Source organism: Coffea arabica, chromosome 5e (assembly GCF_036785885.1).
Source record: "Coffea arabica cultivar ET-39 chromosome 5e, Coffea Arabica ET-39 HiFi, whole genome shotgun sequence".
NCBI lineage: Eukaryota > Viridiplantae > Streptophyta > Magnoliopsida > Gentianales > Rubiaceae > Coffea > Coffea arabica.
Genome location: NC_092318.1, coordinates 49,939,467 through 49,962,058, shown reverse-complemented (window position 1 = coordinate 49,962,058; position 22,592 = coordinate 49,939,467). Strand labels below are relative to the sequence as shown.

General features: G+C 37.9%; 3 protein-coding genes, 1 non-coding gene and 1 pseudogene across 7 annotated transcripts; all 5 read right to left on the bottom strand.

The window, feature by feature from the left end:
• Nucleotides 1–602: 602 nt before the first annotated feature.
• LOC113690723 (probable glutathione S-transferase) lies at nucleotides 603–1,844 on the bottom strand. Its single transcript, XM_027208730.2, has 2 exons — nucleotides 1,421–1,844; nucleotides 603–1,161 (listed from the first exon to the last, which is right to left on the bottom strand). The coding sequence occupies exons 1-2, from the start codon at nucleotides 1,733–1,735 to the stop codon at nucleotides 817–819; spliced, it is 660 nt and encodes a 219-aa protein (XP_027064531.1). The 5' UTR covers nucleotides 1,736–1,844; the 3' UTR covers nucleotides 603–816.
• Nucleotides 1,845–4,255: 2,411 nt separating this feature from the next.
• LOC113691171 (small nucleolar RNA Z122) lies at nucleotides 4,256–4,356 on the bottom strand. The gene has a single exon (XR_003448584.1). It is a non-coding gene; the product is annotated as a small nucleolar RNA Z122 (small nucleolar RNA).
• A 2,018-nt stretch (nucleotides 4,357–6,374) lies between these two features.
• On the bottom strand, nucleotides 6,375–7,467 carry LOC113690825 (glutathione S-transferase U25-like; annotated as a pseudogene).
• A 1,163-nt stretch (nucleotides 7,468–8,630) lies between these two features.
• On the bottom strand, nucleotides 8,631–9,011 carry LOC140007094 (uncharacterized). The gene has a single exon (XM_072049805.1). The coding sequence runs from the start codon at nucleotides 9,009–9,011 to the stop codon at nucleotides 8,631–8,633; it is 381 nt and encodes a 126-aa protein (XP_071905906.1).
• A 5,315-nt stretch (nucleotides 9,012–14,326) lies between these two features.
• LOC113690817 (ubiquitin carboxyl-terminal hydrolase 25) lies at nucleotides 14,327–22,068 on the bottom strand. 4 transcript variants are annotated; one of them, XM_027208890.2, is made up of 9 exons: nucleotides 21,498–22,066; nucleotides 20,343–20,826; nucleotides 20,167–20,242; nucleotides 19,981–20,073; nucleotides 17,738–17,824; nucleotides 16,544–17,601; nucleotides 15,633–15,764; nucleotides 14,924–15,057; nucleotides 14,327–14,780 (listed from the first exon to the last, which is right to left on the bottom strand). In XM_027208890.2, the coding sequence occupies exons 1-8, from the start codon at nucleotides 21,673–21,675 to the stop codon at nucleotides 14,937–14,939; spliced, it is 2,229 nt and encodes a 742-aa protein (XP_027064691.1). In that variant the 5' UTR covers nucleotides 21,676–22,066; the 3' UTR covers nucleotides 14,327–14,780; nucleotides 14,924–14,936. The 4 variants fall into 4 exon arrangements, with proteins under 4 accessions (XP_027064691.1, XP_071905141.1, XP_071905139.1 ...); XM_072049040.1 differs by having other exon boundaries at nucleotides 16,544–17,541; XM_072049038.1 differs by having other exon boundaries at nucleotides 19,981–20,242; nucleotides 21,498–22,067.
• Between the last annotated feature and the right edge of the window lie 524 nt (nucleotides 22,069–22,592).

Genomic DNA, 22,592 nt, shown 5'->3' with positions numbered 1-22,592 from the left:
GGCAAATGGTTGGCTCTATACCACATATTTTAGGTTCTATCAATTCTTGAATCCAAAATGATAAATGGACGCAGACATGCATAAAATTATCCTATGGTTAGTTTACACTGTTTGAGATTTCAAATACTCATGAAAGTGACTTAAAGACTAAAGAGTTGTCGGCTTTTGATATTAGCTTTCGGATTAGGTTTATTTCATTCCACAAAAGTCAATTGTTTTGAGTCGGAAAAAAATGAAAGTGACTTAAAAGACTAAAAATATTCAAAATATAAGGATAAGGAGATAAAATAATTATATAATTAGCCAACAAAAAAAAAAATCACTTGACCTGAGGAATTCTTTGGCTCTGGATTTGAGCATTTAATAGAGGGGACAAATGTAACTCTGGATTTCTTCTAGGCATGAGTGCCAACCAAAATGCATATGGGCACAAACATATATAGAAATCCTACATGCATAAGGCTCTGTGCAGACAATATAATAATAAAACGAAGCAGAACACTCAATGGGACGAACAAAAATTATAAATCTCTTCACTATTTTAGTATATGTATCTCAACCCTGCCAATTTGATGAAAGTTGAAAGCATGGTGCTGGGCAAATTATATTAAACATCGTCTGTGTGTTTATTTGAATATAATAGTAACCATACAAGTTATCACAAACTGAATCTTCAAAACTAGCTAGGGTGGGGATCACTCTCATATCTTGAACTAACATTTATTCTTCTTAATCCTGCAAGCCTGCAATTTTATTTTTTTTTTCATTGAATGAAGATGGAAAAGAGATGCGCAGAGAAAATCACAAAGCTTCTGGTCACTCAACTCCAAGCTTCTTCCTTAGCTCCAAAATGAAGTCATAAGTCTCATACTGATTATGCAGAGTTGTGGACACACTCTCCCTCTGCATGCACCTTTCACCCCATGCAACAAGTTTTGGGCACTCCTCATTCATCTCCAGGTTTCCAAACTTCTCCAATGTATAAAACCAGCTGTAATAGGGAATAAGGGCAATATCTGTGATGCCAAAAGTCTTTCCCCCAAAGTAAGGTTTGTCTCCAAGCTCTGCTTCCAATATTTTGAGGCTGCTTATGAGATCTTTCTTTGCTGCTGCATGGGTTTCACCCTTGGCTGTCCACACTGCTCTTCCAAGGGTATAAATCTGTATTACACAGCACATGTATTCCGGCATAGTTAGAATATGCTCACAATAAAGTGATCAGAAAATTCATTGTTCACCCACCTCCATGTAAAATCGCATTATAATCTAGGGTGGTCGTTCAAGAAATTAAGCTGGCACTAATATAATTCGTTCTGGTATTACATATAAGGGACCGCACTTTATTTAGTTAACCATATGAACAGTAGTGATATATGGACACACTAAAAATTGAGATGATGATTTGGACAGTTGCTCTCACCTTTTTGTCTATATAATCAGCCCAGAACTTTGAGTGAGCTCGGTCATGAGGATCAGTTGGCAGCAAAGGAGATTTTTCATTCCAGACTTCATCAATGTATCCAACAATGATGAGGGATTCACAAATTGGCTTCCCGTTGTGAATTAGGACAGGGATCTGTTTATGCACCGGGTTCATTTCTAAGAGCAATGAACTCTTATTCGAAAAATCTTCTTGTTTGGACTCGAAGGCTATGCCCTTTTCTTTCAATGCAATTCTGACCCTGACAGCAGGAGGACTATATGCATGGTCCAACAGAATCACTTCATCAGCCATTCTTACAAGCTTTGCCAAACCCAGAGAAAGAGAAGGAAAGGGAAAGGGTTGGAGACTAGGAGTGGTTCTGTGAAACTATGCGAAATCAGTTTTTTTTTTTTGATAGAAAAGAGACAGTTTAGAGTTGTATTTATAGTAAAGTCGTGATGGTCTTCCCAAAATCAATCCATAATTAAATTGATCATACAGGGGAAGTTTCTTGCTAGGAACTTCAAGGACCTCTGGCCTCACTATTTCTATCAGCATTAGCTATGCGATGAGCTAAGGCCTAAGACTGATTCAGTAGTATGACTTTTTTCTCTGGTTTCTACATATAATATAAGCTCGCTTCTCTTCTTCTGCATTACGTATGCGATGAGCTAAGAGTACGTTTACTTGATTGTTTCAGCTGTAGCCGATCCTTTTCTGAGGCAGCATCAAAAGTTCTTGACTTTTACATCTTTAAGAAATGACAGAATCTTTTTCTTTCCTCCACTAAAATCTTCGTCACCTGAAAATTCATTCATTTACAGTCTAATGGCGGTTTTTGACTCATTTCTTATTGACAGCAAAATTAAACAAAAGCTAGCATACCAAATAAGACTTTCTAAAACAAAAACAAAAAAAAAAACAGAAAACACTAGACGATGATTTCACTTCTCTGATTCTCTCCAAAATCTCATGGTAAACGGTTGCACAACAGTGGCGGACCGCCTCAACTTTGAAGAATTTTCAAAATTGGCTTAAAAGAATTGTCAATTTTCAATACTGTCCTATAATTGCACCCACCTAAAATTGCTGAAATGAAGCCAAGTACTAGTTGAAAATTTAGGAAACTTTTGGTGCATAGAAATAAACATAATTTTGTTGTCTACTGTGTAAAAAAAAATTGTCTAAAGATTTCCAATTGTGTATGCTTCTTCTTCACAGAATTTCTTCCACAAACCGTAGTCATAATTATTCTTTTATACCTGCCTAAATAGAAGTTTATTTAGGAACTAAATTAACGTTTAGAGTTATACAAGAGGACTTTTTTTTTTGTCGTAAATGCACATGTCTAGTCTACCCTTACTCCTAGGGGGCGGGGGAGGAGGCAATCTATTCTATAGAAAGGTTCAACTAAGCCGGAGGAACCTTGATGGGAGGCAAGATTTGAACTTTTGATCTCCCACTCCATAATTAATTAATGTGATGGCCAATTCGTCTGGAGGGAGTTGGTTATACAAGAGGACATCTACTATCTATACATTTTTTGATACAATTTATCCCGAGGTTTATTACGAACCAAATTAATGTTTAAAGTTATACAAGGAGCCATCCACTATCTATACTGCACAAAAATGTTGTTTGACATCTTTGTCCAACACATACCATGAGGGTCCTACAGTAAGGGTGGCAATCAAGTTGGGTTCGGGTTGGCGGTCGGATTGAGGCCCAAGTATAACAAAAAACCCGCTGATCCGAACCTGACCCGCCAACCCGAAACGGGTCAGGATACCTGACACGAACCCGAAAATTTCGGGTTGGCGGGTTGGCAGGGTCGACCCGAAATTACCCGAAACTTAATTTTGATTTATTAATTTATCACTATAATTTCTAATAAAATCAATTTCTTACAAAATTAATTACATCATCAAGTAATAAAAATTTAAATAAATAATTCCAAACCAAATGTAAAATAAATTAAACACCGTAAAAGTGTTTTATCCCAAACCAAATATAAAATAAATTAAAATAGCATAAAAGTAAAAAATAATATAATATATTATTTGTCCAAATATGATAATTTCAACTTCACACAAGTTAAATAAATTCATTTAGGATTAAGTAATTAATGATTTAATGCCTTTGAAAAAAAAGAATGATTTAGTTTAGTTAGATCAAATAATTTTGGGAATTTCGCCATTTTCGTCCCTAAACTTTTACACTAAAACCAATTTCGTCCTTTATGATATTTTTTAGCCAATTTAGTCCTTCGACTATTTTGAAGTCTCCAATGTAGGACTTTTGCAGCGGCGACACCATATTTTACATATTCTGTACAATCGATGATGGGTATAACTGTCATTTTAAATTAAATTCTTTAATTTAAATGCACTTTGACTATAGTTCTTCTTCTCCAATGGGAATCTCATCCCATTCACGAAATTCGCACAAACTCTCACTTCACACACACATATTATATATTCTTCAGTCCACGCTGAGAAAATTGAAGACTTTCTGCTTTACGTCAAATTGATAGTTAACATCAAAATGAGGCTGAATACTTCTCACCCCTGTATGACTGCCAATTACAGAATCTACTCCAACTCAATCATTTTCACGTGTAGTGAACTGGCAAAAGGTACTATCAAAAAAACTGGGAAACTAAAAGAAACAAAACGGGTAACTACTAAAACATGCACGCCCAGATGGCAAATTTTCTGCTGAAATTGGAGAAAGAGAAAAAAATAAGATAAAACCCCTATTTAAAAAAAAAACAAATGGAAGTTGAAGTAATTGATTTGTTTTCCCTTAATAGTAGTCAAACTATTAAAGGTGTTCGGAATCAGACTGATGTGCAAAAGATTGTTCAGCACAACCCAGATAATCTAATAGAGCCTCTGAACAAAAATGGTTTAACAGTCTCATCATTTCCCAAACCGCCCCATTATTTCAATGCAACATTAATATGAAGTTAAAGAGAAAACAAACACAATAAAACTTAAATCCCAGATTAGCCGCTCAAGCAGAAGCGAGAAGCGCACCCCCCCTACCCACCAAAAACGGGGGGCGGAAAGAGAAAATGCGTGGAAATCCGATCTCCATGAGTTTGTCTTGTTTCTAAAAACTTGGCCGCTAACACTCTGGTTCTTCAGTGCCCTTCCCCCTGCAAACCCAATTGTCAGTGGCACTAATAAGTAGATGTACGATATTACTCAGCTTTTGATTTTTTGTTTTTTTCTTGTAAATTTTGTTTCATGATTGAGTGTGTGTGAGAGAGAGTTTGTGTGAATTTCTGGTGAATGGGATGAGATTTCCATGGAGAAGAAGTAGTCCATTTAAATTAAAGAATTTAATTTAAATGACAAATATACCCCTCGTCGGTTGTACAGAATATGTAAAATGTGGTGTTGCTGCCGCAAAAGTCCTACATTGGAGACTTCAAAATAGTCAAAGGACTAAATTGGCTAAAAAAAATCATAAAGGACGAAATTGGTTTTAGTGTAAAAGTTTAGGGACGAAAATGGCGAAATTTCCAATAATTTTTATGTGTATTAAATTATTTTTAATTTGTAAACGGGTCATATCGGGTCATATCAGGTCACCACGGGTTGACCCGAAATCGACATGTTTTCTTTTCGGATTCGACCCGATTCTGACCCGAACCTCCCAAACCTCAACCCAAATCCATTAATTTCGTATTAGGTTCGTGTCGTGTTTTCAGGTCAGGTCAGGAATTGCCACCCCTAAGTCCTACATATAATGAGTTGATTTATTCTCTATTCATGGGTATAATAGAGAGAGAGAGAGAGAGAGAGACATCCTTGTGCTGGCATTTTGGCTAAGAAAGGAGCTCTTTAGTATGCTCGTCTGAAACATACGAGAGTGTCAGGTTGTTAATCTGTATGCTAGAGAGTTTAGAAAATTGCCGGAGAGGTCTTGCAAGTTAAAAGGGTGAAAGCACCAAAGTTTGGGATTAATTCCATTTGCAACCTTTAACTGTACTTCAATTCTTATTTTGATCTCTAAATTATGAATTGAGACACTTTAGTTTCTAAACTATCAAAACGATCCTATTTAAGTACAGTCATTAACGAAATCCCCAAAAACAACGGAATACTGGTCAATAGTCATTTGAGTAGCATGATTACATGTTGTAAGGGCGTAGAAAGAAAATCAAATTAAACAATGACCCAAAAAATTCTAAAGTTAGAAGGAAGAGAGTATTTTGGGAGTCCAAATTGAAAATCAAGGTATATTTTAGGGATTAAAGAGTTTCAATTTAAAGTTTAAGAATCAAACCAAAAATTAGGGAAGAAGGATAGGTTGGATGGGACGTGAGGAGGGGGTCCAAATAAGAGGTCACATGTTCGAAAACCTTCCATTTACACTAAAAACTGTTTTTCAAAAAATGAAAAAAATAAGCCAAAGTAGAAATCAAGGTATAGTTTAGGGATTAAAATGTCCTAATTTAGAGTTTAAGGACCAAAATCGTAATTAGGCTCTAGTTAAAGGGTGCAAAATAGAATTAACCCTAATAGCACGGGAGGATCAACACTTAAGAATTGAATAATTTCAAGAGGATATGTAAGTTATTCTTTTTTTTGGGAATTGAATAAGAGAAAAGTAGTTTAGTTGTACAAAAACATGATTGATACTTAAGAATTGCTGTAACATTTAAAATCACTGTGTTTATATTTTTGCAATTTTTGCTTCATCAAAACAGGAGGAGCAACACAATGAGACAAATAAAACATCCGAGCAAACGCCATTAAAATGAAATTGGAAATAAAATTTTTATTGATTTATAATTATTTTCAAACAATCTTTTTATGATAACACATGTATCTCAGCTCTGCCGATTTGAACATTGAATAAGTGATATTTGAACAAAATAGTAACCATAGAAAATATCACTAATTGAACCTTCAAAACTAGCTAGGGTGAGAATCACTCTTGTTACCTAAAGCAACTTTTATTCTTCTTAATTCTGCAAGCCTGCATTGTTTATATCACAAATGCAGATGGAAAAAGGAGATTTCGAAATAAAATACGAGAGTTTAAAGATACTCAATTCCTATCATTCACTCAACTCCAAGCTTCTTTCTTAGCTCCAACACGAAGTCACAAGTCTCGTACAGATTATGCAGAGTTGTGGACACACTGTCCCTCTGCCTGCACCTTTCACCCCATGCAACAAGTTTTGGGCACTCCTCATTCATCTTCAGGTTTCCAAACTTCTCCAGTGCATAAAACCAGCTGTAGTAGGGTATAAGGGCAATATCTGTGATGCCAAAAGTCTTTCCCCCAAAGTAAGGTTTGTCTCCAAGCTCTGCATCCAATACTTTGAGGCTGCTTATTAGCTCTTTCATGGCTGCTGCCTGGGTTTCACCCTTGGTTGTCAAACACTGGTCTTCCAGAAGTATAGATCTGTATTACACAACCCATATACTCCGGGATAGTTAGATTATGCTCGCAATAATCAGATCAGAAAATTCAAAAGCCATCATACTCTCTGTAAATTTTCATAAAATCCTATGTGGAAGCATTAACGTAGGGCTGTTCAAGAAATTAAGCTGGCACGAAAATGGTTCGTTCTAATTTTACTAATAGGAGAACAGAATGGTTCATTCAGTCGAAATTACCTTTTTGTCTATATAATCAGACCAGAACTTTGAGTGAGCTCGGTCTTGAGGATCAGCTGGCAGCAAAGGAGATTTGTCGTTCCAGACTTCATCAATGTATTCAACAATGATGAGGGATTCACAAATCGGCTTCCCATTGTGAATTAGGACAGGGATCTGTTTATGCACCGGGTTCATTTCTAAGAGCAATGAACTCTTCTTATTCGGCAAATCTTCTTGTTTGGACACGAAGGCTATGCCCTTTTCTTTCAATGCAATTATTACCCTGTTAGCAGGAGGACTATATTCGTGGTCCAACACAATCAGTTCATCAGCCATTCTTGCGGGCTTTGCAAAACCTGAATCTTTTCTAGAAAAACGAAAGGAAAGAAAAAGGGTTGGAGACTTGGAGTGGTTCGGTAAAACTACACAATTTTCGGGTGTTGTTTGATAGAAGGGAGACCCTGCAGAGTTGTATTTATAGGAAATTTGTCATAGTTTTCGTAACATCAATGTTTCTTGCTGGGCACTTCAAGGACTTCCGACTGTTTGCCCTCATAAATTTAACAGAATTAGCTAAGCGATGAGCTCATCAAGTATGATTTCTTTATTGTTTCTACTGTTGATTATATAAGCTTGCCTGGCTTTTTCTGCATTAGCTTGCAATAAGCTAAGAGCGATAAATTAAGTTGTGTTTGGATTGAGGGATTTGATGAAATCCTCTCAAATCCCTCTAATTGTTTAGATGATTTAGGAGTTATTTGGATTTGTGAATTACCAATTAATTTAATATATAAAGTGTATTTATATAATTGGTGAATTACAAACCGAAATACCTCTTATAATTTTTAAACAACTAAATCTTTCATCAAATTCCTCAATCCCAATGAAGCCTTAGGTTTCTCCACGGTTTGTACTGTAGCTTTTTCTGATATGGCATCTCGATTTCTCGACTTTTAATACATGTTAAGAAAATTCTCCACTTTCATCTGAAAATTCATTCATACACAGTAAGAGTTTATTTGGATGATTTATTTGAGATAATTACTGTAACACTTTTTGTGATATGATATATGTAAGATAAAAAGGTGATTGGGATTTGTGAGGCAAATTATTTTTTTTCAAATTATCTCTATCCAAACACACAATATTATTGGAGTTTTTGACTCATTTCTTCTTGACGGCAGGAGTGAACAAAAAGTTCGCATACCAAATAAGACTTTCAGGCACAGAAATGGGAATGATCGATTAAGGGGTTGGAAAATGATGAATAAGTAATAGCACCATATCAACATTAGTTGAGTTATGTGTCAGGGTTTTGATTGACCAGATTTGGAAATTGGAGGGAAAGGGGAAAAAGAGAGAGAATCAAGAACGAGAAGGAAGAGGAGGGAATGTAACAGAAATTTGTTATTACAATCAGATGCCCTAACCAATCACAGAGTCCCTTATTTATAAATTGATGCAACCGACTAACTAACATCTTTTAAGTAAAGCGACACCGTTTCTCGTGCAACTGCATCATTCAACTAGACTCATTAGAACGACGACGTATGAACGCTGTTCCTGACATTGCCTCCTCCTTCAGTTTAGACTTGTCCGCAAGTCTTGAATTCAGGAAACTGGTGCTCCACGAAATCCTTATCTTCCCAGGATGCTTCATCATACTCCAATTGTTGCCATTTGATCAGGTATTGTACCACGGGCACTCCCTTCCTTAGAATAGCTCGTCTCTTCAGAACCATTTCTGGCATCAAGGGGCATTGATCCTGCAAATCGAATTCTGGCAGGGTAGTGGAGACTTGCTGTGGTGGACCAATTCTCTTCTTCAGTAGCGAGACATGGAACACTGGGTGTATCCTTGCTGCAGGGGGCAATTTGAGTTTATAAGCAACCTCCTCTATCTTCTCTTCCACTTCAAATGGACCATAGAATTTTGCTGACAGCTTAAGGTTCCTTCTAATGGCCATGGTTTGCTACCTGTATGGTTGCAGCTTGAGAAACACTAAATCCCCAACTTCGAAACTCCTCTCAGTTCTATGTCTGTCTGCAAAATATTTAGTTCGCTGCTGAGCCTTAAGTAGATGCTCCTTGATACTGGCTGAGATCCTCATTCTGTCCTGGAGTGCTTGAGCTGCTGCAGGAACGATAGAGTCACAGTAGGGACCCATTGGTAAAGGTAATGCCTTGTAGCCATAGAGAGCTTCAAAGGAGGTCACATTCAAGCTTGAATGATAAGCAGAATTGTACCACCATTCAGCTAGGGAAAGCCACTTACTCCATTGACTTGGAAATTCTCCAGTCATACACCTCAAATATGCCTCTACACACTGGTTAACTCTTTCAATTTGACCATCTGTCTCTGGATGGTATGCAGAGCTGTAACACAAATTCACCCCCACCAATCAAAATAACTCCTTCCAGAAATGGCTAGTAAAGATTTTGTCTCTATCTGTAACTAAAGTTTCAGGCAATCCATGGAGCTTATACACCTGATCAATGAAAACTTGTGCCACCTGCTTAGCTGAAAAGGGATGAACAAGCAACAAGAAGTGACTGTATTTGGTGAGTCGATCCACAACCACCAGAATGGTATCAAAGTTTTGTGAAAGTGGTAGCTTCTCTATGAAGTCCATAGAGATGTGTATCCACGCTTGACTGGGTATAGGAAGAGGCTGTAAAAGTCCAGGATACTGAATGTGCTCAGCCTTGTTCCTCTGACAAGTATCACATGTCTGTACAAACTTCTTAACGTCCTGTTTCAATTCAGGCCAATAAAATATGCTACTGATTCTGTGCCAACTCATTCTCTGTCCTGAATGGCCTCCAATAGAAGAAGAGTGCAAGGCTCCCATGATTTGCTCCCTGACTCCATTACTTGATCCTACATAGAGCTTCCCTTTATACCTGATGATACCATCACTTAGTTGATACTGATATGGGAATTCAGGTTCTAATACCATCTTGGCAATTAACTCCTGACACTGAGAGTCTTGCTCATAGCTTTTGACTAGTTCTGTCATCCACACTGGTTTAACAGTAGTTAAAGCCAGACAGGTGCCTGTCCTGTGCTCCTCCCCACTTCCCATTGCAGCTCTTCTGGAAAGTGCATCAGCTACCAAATTCTCACTGCCCCGTTTGTACTGAATCTCATAATCCAGTCCCAGAAGCTTGGTTAACCATTTGTGCTGTATTGCTGTTGTCAACTTCTTATCCAGCAAGTATTTTAGAGATTGATGGTCAGTCCTGATGATGAAATGGTAGCCCACTAAGTAGTGTCTCCATTTTGTCACCGCCATCACTAATGCTAACAATTCCTTTTCATAGGCAGACAGCCCTAAATTCTTTGGACTCAATGATTTACTGAGAAATGCAATAAGATGACCCTCCTGCATGAGCACAGCTCCAATTCCCCCTCCACTCGGAGCAGTTTCCACCACAAATGGCTGCTTAAAGTCAGGCAACCTGAGTACTGGAGCTGTGGTCATCACTCTTTTGAGTAAGTCAAAGGCCTTCTGAGTTGTGTCAGTCCACACAAATGCATCCTTCCTTAGTAGTTCAGTCAGAGGTCTGCACAAAACCCCATAGTCTTTAATGAATCTTCTGTAGTACCCTGTAAGTCCCAGAAATCCTCTTAAATCCTTCACTGACTTGGGTGTAGGCCATGTTACAATACTGTTCACTTTGGAAGAATCCATGCTAACTCCTTCTTCTAAGATGGTGTGTCCCAAATAATCCACTCTAATTTGTGCAAATAAACACTTGGAGCCTTTAGCAAACAACTGATTATCCCTAAGTAAAGTCAACACAAGCCTCAGGTGCTGCAAGTGTAGTTCACATGTCTTACTATAGATTAGGATGTCATCAAAGAAGATTAAAACAAATTTTCTCAAATAAGGTCGAAAAACTTGGTTCATTAAGGACTGAAAAGTTGCAGGAGCATTAGTCAGCCCAAAAGGCATGACTAAAAATTCATAATGGCCACAATGAGTTTGAAATGCTGTCTTGTGCACATCTTGAGGTTTGACCCTGATCTGATGGTAACCTGCAGTCAGGTCCAGTTTAGACTTGTACTTGGATCCAGCCAACTCATTCAGCAGCTCATCCACATTTGGAATGGGATAGCAATCTTTGATGGTGATTGCATTCAGCTTCCTGTAGTCCACACAGAATCGCCAAGAGCCTTCCTTCTTCCTGACCAATAAAACTGGTGATGCAAATGGACTGTTGTTGTGCCTTGCAATTCCATGTTGTAACATCACTGTAACCTGTCTCTCAATTTCATCCTTCTGAGAATGGGGGTATCTATAAGGCTTAAGCTTGAATGGTTGAGCTCCTGCCTTCAAGGGAATCGCATGGTCACATGCCCTGATAGGTGGTAAAGACACAGGCTGCTGAAAAACCTCTGAGAATTCTTCCAGCAATTCCTTGATTTCCTGAGGTTGCTGCTCCTCTCTTGTCCCTTCTGAGACTCCTGCTGGAGCCATTTCTGTTTCTATGGTTCTAATAGCAAGGCATCTCTTCTTATATTCTATGAAATGCCTAAGATCTTTGCCCCTGATCAGATCCAACTCACAATCCTCTGAACTCCCTTGTAGATGAACTGTTTCTCCCTGATACTCCATAGAGATCCTAAGATTGTGGAAATCAAACGTGATGGGGCTAAAATGAGTCATCCAATCCACTTCTAGCACAATATGCCAGCCACTTAGCTGCATCACTTTCAGGTCAAAACCAAATTGATGTTGATTGACTTCTCATCTGACCCTTGGACAGATGGCCTTGCTGGTTACACATGCTCCATTCCCAACAATAACAGAGAAAGGTGAAACCATTTTGTAAGGAATATCTAGTGCAATGACCAACTCACTGTCGATGTAGCTATCAGAACTCCCTGTATCCACTAGGATTAGCACCTCCTCTCCATCTAGATGCCATGTGATTGTGATAGTGTTTCTTTTGAGAGATTCTGACAGTGTGTGTAAGGACATCTCCATAACAGTTCCTAGATTCCCCGTGTGCTCATCCTGTTCCCCCACTGCATCCTCAAATTCCGTGTCCTCTTCTTCATCCCCAAGAAAGAAGTTTAGGTGTCCCATTTTACACTAATGTCCAGCTCCGTACTTCTCCCCACACTTAAAGCACAGTCCATTGTTTCTTCTGTACTAAATTTCCTGAGGTGAAATCCTCCTAGTGGAATTGTAATCTGCAGCTGTCCTTCTTGCATTGGAAAACTTGGGTTGGTTAACAGGGGGAATCCTATATAGATTTCCTGAGTTGGTGCTTGGAGGCTGACTCTTGTGCATGCCGAACTTATTTTCCGCTAGATTTTTCTGCACTTCCCTTCCTTGTCTGTTCTGCAACTGCAAGGAGTACTCCTGTAGTTGGGCCATTTCATAGGCAGCAGACAGTTCTGTAGGCTTAAGCATCCTGAGGATTGGTTTAATTTCTTCCTTAAGTCCGCTAATGAAGCTTGACACAAAGTATCCTTCATCTAATTAGGGATTTTTTATCAGCATTAATGGCTTGAGCTCCTCAAACTTTTCCTGATAGTCCTCAACACTCCCAACCTGCTGGATCTTGTTAAATTCTTCCACTATATCTTTACAAATTTTGTTACCAAACCTCTTGCACAAAAATTCCTCAAATTCTGTCCAACTGAGGCCTGTCCTTTCCATCTTAAGGCCTTGAAACCATCTATCTGCCTTTCCCTCTAAAAACATCTCGATTACATCTACCTTCTGGTTCTCAGGAATATGATAGTTCAGAAAATACTTATTACATTTTCTTAGCCATTCCTGTGGATTTTCTCCATGAAAAAGAGGTAACTCTAGTTTAGGAGGAAGAGGTGCATAGATCCTACCTTCCTCTCTTCTGGTGAAGTCTCCATTGCTTTCGCCTCCCTTGTTGATCCTATGTTGAGGCGGTGGAGTAGGTAGCAGTGGTCCTTCTCTTGCCTCCTCCGCAATGCTCTTTTCTCTGTTCATCATTATCTGTAGGAAAGAGTTAAATTTCAGCTCCAATCCGCTCATCGCCGCCTCCAGTTTCTCCAACTTCATGTTGGAATTCTCCATCTCTACTCTGATTTCATTACCAAAATCAGCTCGAAATTGCAGCTGAGAAGAGTGAAATGCCTCCAAAGCCTCTTGTAGTCTTGCTTCCTGCTTCTTCACGTGTTCTTCCAAGGATTTTAGGCGAGTTCCTTCCGCCATTGGAGCTACCAAGGATCGGTAGCTCTGATACCACTTTGTCAGGGTTTTGATTGACCAGATTTGGAAATTGGAGGGAAAGGGGAAAAAAAGAGAGAGAATCAAGAACGAGAAGGAAGAGGAGGGAATGTAACAGAAATTTGTTATTACAATCAGATGCCCTGACCAATCACAGAGTCCCTTATTTATAAACTGATGCAACCGACTAACTAACATCTTTTAAGTAAAGCGACACCGTTTCTCGTGCAACTGCATCGTTCAGCTAGACTCATTAGAACGACGACGTATGAACGCTGTTCCTGACATTATGACGGATAGTAAGTGCGTCATTTGAGTCCACTTCTCATTTTCAGTGAAGTTTGGTTCTACAATTCCCTTTTCCAGTAAAAGATCGAATGCTTTTCCTTTTTCATTGAGAGATCAATGACCAAAATAGCTACAAGAGCTGTTTTATTAACCTTGTGGCAAGATATTATTTAGATCATTTTGGGTGAAAGTTTTCAGTAAAAGATCGAAAACTTTTCCCTTCCCATTAAGAGATCAATAACCTCCACACTTCGATTCTTGCTTTCAAAATAGCTATAAGAGCTATTATATTAACCTTATGGCAAGATTTTATTTAGCAACATAGGCTATAAAATAACTGTTGATTATTATGTAAGACACCACATGAAGAATTCAATTCTCATGAAAAATCTTACGGTACACGGTAGCGCGATTCTACATAAGCATCTTCAGCTTCTCTAAATTTTATAGCATTCACCCACTTCCAAGTAGTCAAAGAACTTTCGGACTGAGGGACCCCAAATTAGCTTCCCTCCGTGGTTAACACAGAGACTTGCGTTTAAAGGGGAAAAATTTTGTTATACAAATTTGCTCACTAAATAACTCACCCTCATCCAGAAGGGGTGGACCAGAAATAGACTAGAATCACACTTAATCATTACAAAAACCAAAAAAGCAGAAAAAAAAAAAAAAAAACTTCGCCAAAAGTATACCGGCAGGAAGGTCCACAACAACTACAACATATATAGTACAACACCACTTCAAAACGGTAAAAGCAAGATCAGTGCAAATGTTAGAAAAAGTAGCAGTAATAATACTCAATTGCTGATCCAATCGTACACTCCGGCCACATTTTGATGGGAAAATTGTGATACATCCATAAAATGGGATTCTATGCTACACATACGATCAAAAAGGATATCATACAATATGAGCAACATTTGTGTCATTCTCTATCAAACACCTATTGCACCGCCCGCAAGAAGAAAATTTAAGGTGACATCCAGGCTCGACTTTTGTATGCCTTGCCTTATCTTTTACAGGACGATCATCTACAATTGGTTCAATTGACCAGTTACCGAGTTCCAAAAACATTAGAGATGTGATAAGAGTATCTTCTGCCACTGATGAAATAGAATATACTCGTAATTAAATTCAGACTTCAGGATGCCATAGTAAATTAACTCCATCATTTTCAGCATCACAGTATGAGGAGCCAACCTCAACATCTACAATTGCTAGAGGCTGCAAGCGGCCGAAACATATGTTCAAGTACAGTCCATACAAGGAAAAGAGATTAAAGGCAGAGCGACCAGGTAAAATCTCATTTCTTCTAATGAGGAGCATAGTAAATCTTGAGAACATAATTGTCTTTCTTGAATGCTTACCTTGCAAGACTGCTCACGCAATAGAAGGTTGTTTCTCTTTGCTGAATAATACTAGATGTTCAATAAGCCTCCCCTTCAACGACTCGGGAATTTTTGAAATGAAGGCTGATTTGGCATCTTTTATCAACAGCCTCCTGTATGACATAAATGTAGACGAGATTCCATATGAGCTGTAAGTTACAAATAAGTACAAAGAAGAGAAGATACAAAATATCAAATGCATGTAAAGGTTGCATAATTAAATTCCACAGGCACAAAAATATTTTATTGATAAGTGGATAATCATGTAAAAAGGGAGTAATGACATCATAAATCACAACATCCAGGTAAACAAACTGATTCCACGGTTAACTTGTCTCACCTCCCATTTCAGTTAACAACCTCTAATGCAATAATATGGCAATCAGATTTGTGGCTTAAAAGGTTCCACAGTCCATGAGAGCTCTCCAATAGAATACAAGGACAATTGAAATCAGTATGCTGAATCCATTTGTTTGGACACAATAAATTCAGGAACACTAAACACTATTGACACATTCAGCTCCTCATATTCTAGCAATTTTAATCAGTGTCTGAAAATTTTGGTCATCTATAAAGCATCAAATGTTCCACATCCAGGTTAACTAAAGAGAAGGAAGCATTAATTAAAGAATGAAATACATGAAAGCCAGAGGAAAAAACCTGAATTTCAACAACTCAAGAAACTTACTTCAATTGGTTGACATTTGATGCATCATATTCTGCTTGTCCCACACACAGCTTTTTCCGAGAACGCATAAAAGTGTAAACTTCTTCTGACCAACCACATGATGCCAGCACTGATGAAGTCTCTTTCTCAATGCTGAGAGAGAGAGAGAGAGAGAATCCTTAGATCAATGATCAATATGAAAGATAGCAAGTGTTTGAGACTTTATAGAAAGGTTGTTTGCGAAAGTAATGCATGGCCATGAATGCACTTTGCCAAAAAAGAAACTACAATTTTTAGCATATGACATAAGTGCCTTTACCAAGAAATATCAATTATTAAAAGTGCTTTACATTCAAGCAATATCTTCAAAGGCACTTCTTGACTTAAATACTTCTTGACTAAAAGCACCATCTCTCCAAACCCTTATCTATAATCAGGAAAAGCAATGAATATGGGATTTTCCTCTAGATATACCAGCAAAAGCAACAACTAGATCATCATAATGGTCACCACATCATTCAAAAATAAAACCTTGCTGAGCCAGTAAAACGAACAAAGACAACATAAATGCACATACATTGAGATAAATGTGCAAGGCACAACTAAAAGTGCGCAAGAGGCAACCAATTTAGACCGTTGCGTAAGCAATTTGAGATCATATCAAAAATCAAAATCAGGCCCCCAGACAGAAGCAAGCTCATATAAAGTCACTCCTTGAGATGATTATACTCGTGAAAAAAGTAGCATAAAACTCCGTTAGAGCAATCATACTCTAAAATAGTTGGTATATGCACTTTTATTTAGCACATGGAAAACAGTTGGGCATTTAGTTAGCAGAGCTTCCCCACACAATAATTTGCATAAAAAAATATATTTAAAGAGCGGAAACAAAAAAAGATAACTGCATAAGCATATTAATTGTAGAAACATACACTTTCTTGAACTCCTCCACCTTGGCACAAGATTGAGCATCTGTTGCGAGCAAAATACAAGGATCTTTGTCCTGTGACTTTCTTTTCAACCTTGAGCCATCAGAATGGCATTTAACATCTGGATTAGACTCCTCTTTTTGGTTATGAGTTCTTCCTACTGCCATGATATCCCTCCTAACATGGTTTTCTTTATGACCTTTCTCGACGGAATCACCATTTATATTTTGAATCTTACAGTGACCATTTGCCACCGTAGAAGATCCGCTATTGGCAGTATATAAGGCTTCATCTCGTCTAACTTTGCCAACACCATTTCCATCGGTCACAGTTTGTGCATTGTTTTTATTGTTCTCTGTATCAGTAGAAGTGGTAGACTTGGAAGTTGTTGCAGGGAAATCCTTTTTATGAACAATTATTTTGATACCACCATTGACAGGGCATTTTCTTGTATCAGAATTTTCAGAGACACTCAACTTCCTTGAAAGTCCAGCAGGCACCTTATTGACCTTTGATGAGGTCAGATTATTAGTCTCCAAGTGCTGATCAAAAACATGTTTTGTCTTCGTCACTTTTTCTGATTGGCATGAGTTCAAGATTTTGGATGCATCGTTGCCATTAGATTGGTGTCTCCGCGACTCACTGGCATCACTGCCATTAGATTGATGCCTCTTTGACTCATTGGCATCACTGCCATTTGATTGATGAAACTTTGACCCATTGGAATCACTGCCACTCAACTGATGGGACTTTGCCCTATTGGCATCGTTGCCATTTGACTGATGGCACTTTGACCCATTAGCATCAATGCCATTTGACTGATTGTACTTTGACCCATTAGCATCAATGCCATTCGACTGATTGTACTTTGATAAGATGGCATCAATGCCATTCGACTCATGAGACTTCAATCCATTGGCCAGCAAACCAGTCTTGACAAGTGGCTGCCTTTGTTTAGAACGGGTGAAGAAAAGAATATAAGCCTTCTCCGACAGAACCTCCTGCAAGCTCGAAGGGGTAACATAAGCATCGTTGCAGCAATACCAGCGGGACATAGCATCCTGTTTATACAATTCCATAAAATTCACTATCAAAATTGCCATGCCCGACATGATCAGAACTTCAAATTCAAGAAAACTGTTTTTCACTCATATACAAAGCTGTTCTTTAACTATTCTATCAGAAAACATGGAATACCTTTATATATGCATAATAATGTCCAGAATCTGGAGAGAAGCCCGCATGCACAATGGTACCACAAAGTCTATACTCTGGATGAAGATCCTGTAACAAGGAAAAGAAATAAAATATTGGTCAGCAGAATATATATATTTTTTTAAAAGAACAAAAAGTGAATGACATAGGTTAATATGTAACCTTTCAGGTATTCAAGATACATATTGTACTTAAATAGTTATCACATTCTCAAACTGGACAACTGGTCAAAGAACAGTTGCATTGTTCCAGGATAGACAAATCACAGAGACATGACTTAACACCAGAACGCAAACATCATTGATCATGCAATGAGCAACTCTATGAGCTGCAAACTAAATGCAAACTGTTCAAAGATTAAGCCAGGAAAGCTAATATAATACCACTTGTATTTAAACTAGTAAACGTAACTGCATTGTCCTTTTGACAAGCATTAAAAAAAATGTGTGTTCATCTGTTTCTGCATCATAGAATACTACACAGACCCAGACTGCATGAGAACCCCAATAAAGAAACTTAACAAAAGCATCAACCCACCACGACTTAAAGCAGCAAGGCAATGGGTTTTGAGGTCCCTTGACTCCAATTCAACATTGCAAAAACAATTCTCATCCATCAAAAGGATGGGCTAAATTGATTTTTTGGACCATGTGTTCTCTTCCCTACTGAGAGGAACTTAGAACAAAACTGTTTGAAATTATAAATAAGCTGCTTGTTCTTTGTTAGAGAAGATCAACCATGGCTACATTTCCAACCTCACTAGCCTCATCCACTTGTTCTAGGCTTTCTGGCAAGAAGATCATCAAACAGAACTCCAGACTAATCTGAGGTAATGATCCTAGAACCAGAATATGCCAGTGAAATTTGTCCACCTTGTGGCATGGAAGGACAAGGCTGGGTGTCCACCTTGGGAGCATAATCTAAAGACGATGGATTTTATTCTACTTAGGGGTGCAAAGTCACCCGATCGACTCGACTCAGTGTTGACTGAGTTAGAGTTGAGTTCGAGCATTATAATGCCATGTTCTAGTACTCGATGAGCTTAATCAAGTAGCATATCTAATTACTATATCAGAATGGAATTACACATATAAAGAAAAGAATTATTCAAAAATTAATAAAATGTCATTCTTTAAAACAATAATTCCGGGGGCAGACTAATAAATATAGTAAAAAATTAAAAACCCTACCTAAATAGTCAAACAATCCTATCTATCCCTTTTTTCCATTTCTTCATCTCTCTGCCATTCTCCATCTCTGTCTGTCTTTGCCACTCTCTCTCAGCCAAACATTCATCGCTCTACCTCTCCCTCTCCCTCTCGCTCTCCCTTTCTACTGCTCTCCTCAGGGCCTAAACAACAGAAAATTAAAAGACCACCGTCCCACTCTCTAGCCTTCTCTTTCTCTTCATCGTCTCTCAATTGTTGCTTCACTCATGGAAGTTCAAACTAATTTTGGGATTTCAAGTTGGGCTCAGACAAGGAAGATTGGGCAATCAAGGGTTCAAATAAGTACTCTCCATGGCAAATGCCATGTTTTTCTATTCTTGGCATTTTTTCCTGTTTCACTTTGTGACGTTAAGATTAAAAAGCTGCATTTTATTCAAGTAATTTTTTCTTGTTTCATTTGGTGCTTTTAAGATTATGAAACACCAGATTGTTGATTTGTACTTGGGTTGAATCTTTTTTTTTTTTTTTGTGGAAAATATAAACTGATTTTGAAATTTGTTGGAATTTTGGAAATTGGTTTTTGATTATGCTACTGTAATTTGGATATTGAGTATTCAAGCTTGAATAAGCTCGAATTATTTATGAGTCCAAACAAGTTGAGTTCGAGTTGGTAACAAATATGAGCAAGTCGAGCTTGAGCTTGGTTAGTATGCTCATTCAAGCTCAAGCTCGAGCTCGAGCTGGAGTAGTGCTAAATTACATCGAATTCGAGTTCGACTCAACGCGAATACACCCCTAATTTTTACTGTTGTCTCTCTTTGATTGCTTTTTTATTGGGAGGGGGGGAGGCTCATTAGTGAGTTGCATGCCGGTAAATCACTATTGCCAACGTGGAGGTTTATCATTTCATCCTATGACTTTCGCCAGCCTAATTAACGCGTAATGGCACGTGATTGTGAAACACTCAGCTTATGTTTTTCGCCAATGCGCCACACGTTGCCAGACTCCACCGACATTATTAAGATCCTTTAAATCATCAATGAAGAGAAAACACACCTGGCTTCCTTTGTACATGTAGCTGGAAAGCACTAAAACCTCCTCAAAAGCTATTGGCTTGTCGACCTTCCCACCAAAAATACCCTCAAACCTCTGTGCCATTTTAAGAAAAGTAACATTAGTCACAAAAAAGCACACATCTATTACTGAAATGCCCAAAAGACAAGAGACAAGATAATATCCTACCTTTAGCTGGATTACAAGAACATTTGGTGCTTGAAGTATAGACATTTGCTTCCGTGCTGCCACCAATTTCTTACAACTAAACAAAAACAAGCCCTCAACCCACAATCTAGTAAATGAAAGTGCATTGTGCATGCACAAATATCCACAACTGATGAAACGAAAATGAAAGTACTTACCTATCACACTTGTACTTGTTGCCACCATCCAAAATCTCAGGCTGGAAAAACCTCTGCAAAGCATCTTTGAGAGACCCACTATGTAAGATATCGAGGCTGATATCCATGATATCGTCCACCTTATTTGACTCTGCCCCACAGGACAAACACTTTACTTGGCTCTGCAGAGCACCTCCAAATATCTCTTTCACTATGGTATTTCCATTACCACTCTCCCCACAACTCCCACCTTTCCTTCGCTGCAACTGCAGTTTTTTCAATCTCAAACATGTATTATGACAAGCATCAATCACATATCGCAAAAATTCATGTGCATCCTCTTGCCTTCCATGTTTAAAATGCTCAGCAAAAAGTCTCAAACAGTTATTTATTTTCAATGGTGAATCTAAAGTTGAATCTATACTCAGGGACCTTACAATCCTTTTCTCTAATATACAAAATGGACACTCTCTCTTTTTGTCCGATGCTACCCCAGCTGCATCACCTACATATTCCCCAAAAAAAACACACCCAAGTCAAATTGAGCCGCGCAAATCATACATAAACATGAATCCTGAAATTGCTAACAAAACGCACACAAAAAAAAAAAAAATCAACTCAACGCTGTCAAACATGAAGAATTATAGACATAATCATAAAAATCTACCTAGATGTACTTTCTTAAGTTGTCAGCAAATAACACATTATTAGAAATATGCTACAAAGCACAAGAACTCAAGTTAAATGATACAGGACTCATGTTCAAAAGAAATATAACATAATTAACACAGAATCATAAATAGACATAAATTCAATAACTTTCTGATATCACACATAACTACACAAAAAACTAACCACGGAACCACAAGAATACAACTAAGCACAATTCCAGCTCGAATTCAAAAATATGTACACATAATTGACACATTTAATCTCATACATAACAGAAAGTTCTTAAATTTGTAACATATCACACAAATTCAAGTCAATAGAATTGGCAGGTCAAACTCGCACAGACATGCACAAGATTCAAAATTCCTGAAACTGCAACAAAATTACACGCAATCATACAAATACTGGTAAGAAAACACAATAACTCACTTCGACCTAGCTTCCTGGTCGATGTTGACGAAAATACACAAAGGAATAAGTACATAGATGCGTGGAGTCACTCACAAGAAGAGGAGTGCTGGTACTTCAGGCAAAAATTGGCGAGGGGAGGGGTGTAGGTGAGGCACTGAAGAACGGAGTTAAGATAGCAAGTGTTGCCGAGGTTTTTAAGCCCTAGAGGTGGACCAGACTTGCGTTTTTGATTGAGGGAGCTCGGCTGCCACGTCATTTGCAGTACGGCCATTAACGACCTGATTCCTCCAGTTTTTCCACTCCCGCCGCCGCCACATCGGTTTGCGCCACCTCGCCCCACCGCGATCGCATAGCCTGCTGCCTTCTTCTTAACTCGAAACTCAAAAACTCTCTCTATCTGAAAATTGGAGACAAAAAATTATACAAGAGATTATAAGAGTAGTGACGAAGTTGGGGAAATTAGGGTTTTATTGTGATTTATCAGAGATATGGAGGATTGTATATGAAAAATTGGCGGAATTTTTCGTTTTTTTGGGGGAGAAGGGAAAGTATCGGGAGGAGAGGAGGAAACTGGAACAGTCCCCACAAAACTAAAGCCTCCCTTTTGGGGAAATTTTATGAAGTTTTTTTGGGAAAATTTTTGGGTCACTTAAAAATATGGGTCCATTACTAAAACTACAAAAAAGAAAGGCGGCCAATATAAACAATTTAGGGGCAGGGGCACAAAAATATCTCATTTCTTTTTAGTATTTATTATTATTTATAATGGACTTGGTTAAATTTTTTTCTCTTCACATCTTTGACCCCAAAATAGAAAAAGCACTAAGGTGGATATAAATCATCAAATTGCTTTTATTTACAAAGAAAAAAAAATAAGATTTTGAATTCTCATCTGAAAATGATACAGTAAAATTTTAAATTATCAAAATAGAAAAGATTTTGATTGCCGTAGTATTGAAACAAATTTGCACGGTAACTTTTTTTTTTTTTTTTTTTGGTATCTTGTTGGATCCTTCTCCTTGTGATAATTTCGTAGTGATTTGCCTAATTTGAGTTAAAAAAAAAAAACTCAAAATCACAATCATTTAAACCTCAATTGAAGAACTACTGAGTAAAGAAAAAAATGCTTAGAACAAAATAAGTACGTAAATCTGTATTGAATAAGCAAATAGATCGAGTAGGCTAAAA

Coding starts and splice junctions, on each gene's coding strand:
- LOC113690723 (XM_027208730.2), bottom strand. CDS start 1,735: ATGGCTGATGAAGTGATTCTGTTGGACCATGCATATAGTCCTCCTGCT. Junction 1,162..1,420: donor CTGATTATATAGACAAAAAG/GTGAGAGCAACT, acceptor TGTGTAATACAG/ATTTATACCCTTGGAAGAGC.
- LOC140007094 (XM_072049805.1), bottom strand. CDS start 9,011: ATGGCCATTAGAAGGAACCTTAAGCTGTCAGCAAAATTCTATGGTCCA.
- LOC113690817 (XM_072049039.1), bottom strand. CDS start 21,675: ATGGCCGTACTGCAAATGACGTGGCAGCCGAGCTCCCTCAATCAAAAA. Junction 20,243..20,342: donor AACAAGTACAAGTGTGATAG/GTAAGTACTTTC, acceptor GTTTTTGTTTAG/TTGTAAGAAATTGGTGGCAG. Junction 15,765..16,543: donor GTGGAGGAGTTCAAGAAAGT/GTATGTTTCTAC, acceptor TCTCTCTCTCAG/CATTGAGAAAGAGACTTCAT.